Source organism: Camelina sativa, chromosome 11 (genome assembly GCF_030686135.1).
Source record: "Camelina sativa cultivar CO46 ecotype springtype chromosome 11, ASM3068613v1".
NCBI lineage: Eukaryota > Viridiplantae > Streptophyta > Magnoliopsida > Brassicales > Brassicaceae > Camelina > Camelina sativa.
In genome coordinates, this window is record NC_141890.1 from 1,759,772 (window position 1) to 1,766,463 (window position 6,692).

A 6,692-nucleotide genomic window follows, 5' to 3' on the forward strand; every position below is an offset into this window, starting at 1 on the left:
TAACTCAACAGAACTAAAAAAAAAAAAAAAAAAAATCAACAGAACTATTATAGAAATGTTTGTAAAATGTATTATATGAATGTCATAACTTGTGTTTTAAAAGAATGTCACATAACTCATTCCTCAAATTATTCATGCAACAAATAACAGGTTCCAATTCCGCTAAGCATGGAAGATCAAGATAGAGATATACATGCATTTGACTTATCCACACAGTGTTATACACCGGTCTTTTTCTTTTCTTTTCTCCTTCCTTTTTTCCTAATACATTAATGGATCCGACAAAATGAAATGAACGTTAAAAAAAAAAAGTAATATGTACGAAAAAATGAGTGGGAGGTTCTAGCGAGTGTTGTATTATTATTCACCTCAAAGACAACATCTGTTTTTCTTCTTGTTTTTATTTGCTATATATATCGATAAAAAAAAAAAAGTTTAGGCTGCATATACATAAATTTATTTTAGCCATATCTTGAATTGTCGAAGTTTATAAAAAAATTCATGTACATATATATATATATATATATATATACCATGATGTTTTAAAAATTAAGGTCATATATATAAGTAAAGCCACATTCAAAAAAAAAGCAACCATGTTGGATGTGTGTTTTAATGTATGTATTTAATATCAGGATAATTTGAAAGAAGAAAAAAAATCTCATTATTTGTATAATTGAAAAAAATAATCTGATAATCTGTCTCTCATTAAATATATATATATATATATATATATATATATATATATATATATATATATATATATCTGTTACTATCTGCTGTCATAATAACCTGTTACTTATTAGTTATTAACTTATTATACGTGTTTTTTTTTTTTTTTTTGATTTACGAACCTTTGGCCGGATTCCTACTTATTTCATTGCTATAAACTGAACACCTCTCTATTTTTTTTTTTCAATTCTCATATATCTCTCATTGATAGAAAAACTTGTATTATCTTTCTATAGAATAAAAACAGATACGCCGAACCGCAATAAAAGACGTTTGGGCCAATCACTTTTCTTATTAATGGCCCAAAACTTGCGTCACCTCGACAAGCTTGTACCATGTAAGTGAATCTATGTGATTGTGTTGTAAATCAGTGATTTCGTTCGATTTGGGATTTGTATCACTATATCAGTACAGTATGCATGAAAGAAAATAATCAAACAAACATTTTAAAAAATTAATGAAATCTTGAGAAATTAATTAAATAAATAAGGGTGAAAATATATATATGTGAACAACATGTTGTACATTGTATAATTAGAGAAGTGATTTACATATCGTTTACGAGATAAAGAAAAAGAATAAAAGGCTAAACTAAACGTACAGTATTAATCTTTTAAAGAGGCTAAATAGAATTTTCATTTAAAAATGTAAAAATGAAAAATGGAAACTATAATTAATTTAATGGAATTAAGAAAAAGAACAAACTAAAAACCCCCAAAGTCTCTAACGCAAAAAGAAGGGTCCTTATCAGGCATGTTTCCAGCGTGGCGTAAACCAAGCGTGAGTGACACGTCACCGGTAGGGTTTGTCCCAAACCTTATGACGTTAACACCACCCATGTCAGCATTATCGAACCCGCCAACACCTTGTTGACACGTGGCAACCGCGGAAAACGCGGCTGAACCACCGTAACGAGAACCCAAGTCGGCAGACGAAGTGGCGGCGTTGGAATAAGAGGAAGGGAGTAGAAGTGATGAAGGGTCGTTTTCGTAAGCATTAATGTCGGATCTTAGACGGTGGCCTGTCGCTACTGCTACTGCCGCGTCTGCGTCTGCGTCTGATACGTCTGGTGCGGTTATTATTGGAGTTTGTGAAGTGGTCCGAGAGGCAGTGAAGTTGCTTTCATTGTTGTTGGATTTCGTGCTCTTGTCGTTGTTGCTGTTTTTTGTTTCTTGATCTTCTTCGTTAACTTCTAATTCCTCTTCTCTTTCTCTTTCTTTTGATTCTTGTTGATACATTTCTTCCACCATTGGTTTCCATAAACGAACCCTAGCATTAATGAACCAATTTGACACCTGAATAGAAAAGACAAAAAAAATTTTTACTAATTGAGTAAATCTAATTACAATACCCAAAGAAATTGAGGGCTCCTTTGTCATGTGGTTATATTAATGTAGGGGGGATACAAGAAATTGAGGGTCTTTTAGGGATAGTTGAAAGCTGCAAACTTTGATGTACTTGAGGAAAATGGTCCCTTTTGAGTCTTTAATGTCGATCTCTTTCTCTCTCTCCTATGTTTGTGTGGGTGTGTGTACATATATATAACTTTAAACGAATCCCAAGAAAAGCTAATAGTGAGTGGAAGGCAAAACACATGGTGTTCCTCAGTCATATCAAACCAAAGGAAAGAAACAAAAGCCATGCAATAGAGTCATCTCTAGCTAGTTACTAGCTAGTTAGTGTACCTCATCAAATAATTTTGGTTCATTGGTACTCGTCTTCAATTCAATGATAGCTCCTATTTATCAATTATTCATATATATATGCTTATCAATTGCTACATGGGTAGATGATTTGGGTGATATATAGTTGCCAAAAACATGTAATTTGGGTGATAAATTGTTAATCTAGCTAGTTCTGTATATACATATATAAAACCATTAGAAAATAAGTTAAGAGTATGATCATTTTAAACGCAAATCTTGATTGTGACTGGTTTACAATCAATACATTTAGCTTATGCGCGTACATATATGTATGCGGCTATTTCTATGTGAAAATTTGGACTCATGTAAGACATGTCACACAAGGTAAGATTCAACTCAAAGTTAACAACTTGGTTAACTAGAGGCAAGGTATTTGATTCATGGAGTTTTTATTTTATTTTATTGTATTGATGGCTGTGGAAATATATATTTAAATTTATAGACTGACCTGATTTCTGGATAAACCAGTCTGTCGAGCCAAGAGGTGTTTATCTGCATCGCTTGGATACCTGAGAAAGAGACCAGAAAATGACATCACTCTATCTTTGCCCTAAACTCAATTATCTAATTTTCTTTTCTTTATATATATATATATATTTTCACTATATACGATACAATCAAGTAGACGCAAGAAAAAGTACAGACTTTTTTCCTAACAAGGGCGTGAGAATCTAACAGACAAAAGAAAAGCTGATGATTACATATCATAGATCTAGTTTTTTTTTTTTTTTTTTTAACTTCATTTTTTTGGTTTTGTTTTTACTCATAAAGCAATTGTCAGAGAGGTGAAAAATAGTACAAAAACACTACTCTTTTGCTTTATTTCCATTTTTTCGTTAACTCTCACTAACAATAAAATAGCAAAATTCTACAGACACAGAACTAAAGAACTTAGTGGTGAAATAACGAGAAAAGAAGTACTCTTTCCTCAGCTTTTTTCAGAATTTAATTCTTTCAGACGTAATTGATTTATAATAATGAATAATGAGAAACCAAAAAAAATAAAAAAATTTGACTTACGGGTGAAGGAAATGCTCGAAGAGCCAAGCTCTAAGGATATTAACGGAGCGTTCAGGCAGACCGCGTTGTGGCCGCCACGCTTCTTGTTCCATCATACCCATTTGGTGAAACGCACGTTGCTGACGTAAACTCTGTTCTAGTAAACGCAACCGCGGAGTTTCGCCTTTAGTTAATCCGGAAGAAGACATTCCCGCTCCATCTTTGTCCCCAAGAAGTTCACAACTCTGCTTAAGCTGAGCTGCGACCGCATCTTTAAGACATCGAAAATGCCTGGACATAGCTTTCTGAGCCAATGCGGTGTATGGTAACGCTGCACCTTGGCCCATTATTATGTCGAAAGAGTTCACAACCATCTGCATTTGCTCGCAGTAATGGTTGTACCGTCGGTCCACCTGCCAACAAAACAAAACTATACATCATACAATCCATAATTATTTAATATTTGTTTTCTCTTTTAGTTAATGTTATGGTTAACTCGTGTGTGTTATATATTCACGTGGTTAAATCTCTTTTGTTCGAGTTTCATCAAATAAATAAACAAATGAGATTAACCAGCTACGTTCAAACGAGACAATATTATATAGACAAATTAAGGACTAGATAATATACTTCAATGTTTTCGTAATCCTACCAACAGCATATTTTAACGTATAGCATAAAATAAAATATATCATTTTAGTGAGAAAACCAAAACAAGTCAGCTAAAAAATAGAATAATTCAATTATGGGTAAACAAATAAGTAACGTCAAGGGTTAGCTTTAAGACGTAAGGGGAGTAGCTTATATGGAGAAGGAAACGCCAATTTTGATTAATCGTAAATTAGTAATTATTTAATGTATTTTTTTGATTAATCGATTCCACCAAACGCTAAGCATCAAAAAATTCAATGCACCTTCTCTAATACGAAGGTCACACGGGCAAAAATTGATGAAAACTTTAAATTTTAAAAGTAAAGATGGTAGGATTGCGTAATCAGACTCTCTACCAAAACAATCAAATAAGAAGTAGTTAATCGCGAAAACAAAAGACCAATTCAGTCATATCATGTTACTTGTTTCGTTGTATACTAATTTTTGGTTCAATTTGACTACTGTATATAGCAACATATTAGAGAAATTTATGGAAATTTCATGAAAAAAACAAATTTACGTAAAATGTGTGAATTAATATCATTATAAGGACAAAGTCAAAATCAAGATTGGAAAGTAAAGGATAATTAAATATGAAGTTACCTCTTCAAGCATGGTGAGTAGCTTCACTTTCCTTCTTTGATGCTCAATCCGATCAGACGCCGAGAAAGGAGGATGATCCTTCATTGCCCCGGCCGACGAAGGAGAGCTGCCACCACCGCCGTCGCCACCGCTAGTATTAGGGTTTGAGCTGCTCTTAAGTTTGTTCTTCTTCAAAAATCCTCTTCCAACACTACAAAACTCTTCCAACAACTCTTGCGCGGGCGTTGTGTACCTTGAGTGTCTTAAGATATTGACGGCTCCGATGGAAGAGGAAGGAGCCGTGGCAGCGCTCGGAGATGATCGGAATTGGTTTAATACTTGGTGATGCTGAGAAGAATTAGCAAGAAGAGTCTTGAATTGATTGTATTGATGATGATGATGATGATGATGATGGGATGATGCGTTAGAAGAGTTGGATCCGTAGTAAAGGTTTCTATACTCTTCCGCTTTTGCAGCAGCCTCTAGAGACGATGAGAGAGATAAGGACAAGCCTCGTCCACCGCTGTTTTCCACGTGGATGGTCCCGATCTCGGTTTGGTTGTTGTGATGATGATCGGAGGAAGAAGACTGCCACGTCATCTGTTGGTGATGATGCTGATGTGGAAGCTGATGCATAGACATATTATTATTATCGTAGCTATGATGATGATCAGTTGTGTTGGTGGATGGATTTGGAAGTAACATATGAAGAGTTGAAGAATTGTGGTGGCTTCTTGTGGTGCTTGTGGATGACGGAGACGTCGGTGGTTGTTGCTGCGGTGGCGGTGGATTCATCAAAAACAACTGCATGGCTGCGGCAGCTGTGGCGGTGGCAGAATCCGTAGCATTCATGGCCGGAATATTCTGATGTTGGTCATCAAGCAACTGCCTATTTGACCGGAATAAAGATTGGCCGTGGTCGAGATCTCTTCCTCCGCGGCTGCTTCCGGGGAAATTAAACATCTCGGATAACATTCCGGCAGTTTCATAGACCGGAATCCCACTTCCTTCGGCGACTGAGGATTCCTCGTCCATCTCTTCTACCCTTTGATGTTCTTGCTTCTGCTGAGCTATTAAATTGGGAGAATCTGATCGGTCGAATCCATTAGAGAAGCTGAAGATTCCTCCTTGGTGTTGATGATGATGATGGTAATCTTGGGACATAGAATTATTGTGAAGAGTCTTCAAAAGAATTGTAGAAGTAGTAGAAGAAGTTTTAGCTATTCCCATATCAATACTTCAATCTTCTTCTTCATGATATGTTTATAAATATCACCTCTCGGATCCTGTAATGATTCAGACAAAGAATTTATAAAACATAACTCAGAAAGAGAGTCAACTTAGGTCTTATACTGTTTTTTTTTCTTTTCATCTATATTATATCGACATCATCTATAACTGATGAACAACACACATAGAGAAAGATGTACGTACGTATGTAGCTATATATATGTATGTATGTATGCAACGAGAGAGCAGAAGAAGAAGAGAATTACCTTTGGGAGTTTGTTGCAGAGAAGATAATTGAGCTTAGGTATCGTTTTCTTTCTCTCTCTCTCTCGCTTTCTCTTTTCTGGACTCTCCTTTTCTTTGTTACTAGGAGTTTATTCAGGATTTTACAAAATATAATAATAACAAAACATATATATATATATATATCAGAAAAGAAAAAAAATGATAAATCTATCTCGAAGCGAAAGGAAAAATATGAGAGAGAGAGAGAGGTCACTCTTCTTTCTTCTTCGCCACCCTTTTTAAGCCCACCAATCTTCTTTATTAATTATAGTTGGTTTCTTTTTTTTTTTTTTTTTTTTTTATAGAACAGCTGTTCGTGCAAATACAAAATCCAGTGATTTCTTTTTTTAACTGTGGTTTCTTTGAAATATTTTATTTTCAACGATACGGTATTAGTGGGAAAAGTTCAATAGGATTGTAGGATAAGAATTATAAGATTTTTTTTTTGTTTTTCACGAAATGTCGGCTGCCATCAATATTCAATAGTTTAAGAAAGTGTTACAAGGT

At 34.6% G+C, this 6,692-nt stretch overlaps 1 protein-coding gene across 2 annotated transcripts; it reads right to left on the reverse strand.

The window, feature by feature from the left end:
- Positions 1-1,238: 1,238 nt before the first annotated feature.
- LOC104727539 (BEL1-like homeodomain protein 2) lies at positions 1,239-6,422 on the reverse strand. Of its 2 annotated transcripts, XM_087474660.1 has the most exons (5): positions 6,167-6,422; positions 4,692-5,956; positions 3,459-3,850; positions 2,887-2,947; positions 1,239-2,027 (listed from the first exon to the last, which is right to left on the reverse strand). In XM_087474660.1, exons 2-5 carry the CDS (start codon positions 5,898-5,900, stop codon positions 1,437-1,439), a joined length of 2,253 nt encoding a protein of 750 aa, XP_087330786.1. In that variant the 5' UTR covers positions 5,901-5,956; positions 6,167-6,422; the 3' UTR covers positions 1,239-1,436. The 2 variants fall into 2 exon arrangements, with proteins under 2 accessions (XP_087330786.1, XP_087330787.1); XM_087474661.1 differs by lacking the exon at positions 6,167-6,422 and having other exon boundaries at positions 4,692-6,164.
- Between the last annotated feature and the right edge of the window lie 270 nt (positions 6,423-6,692).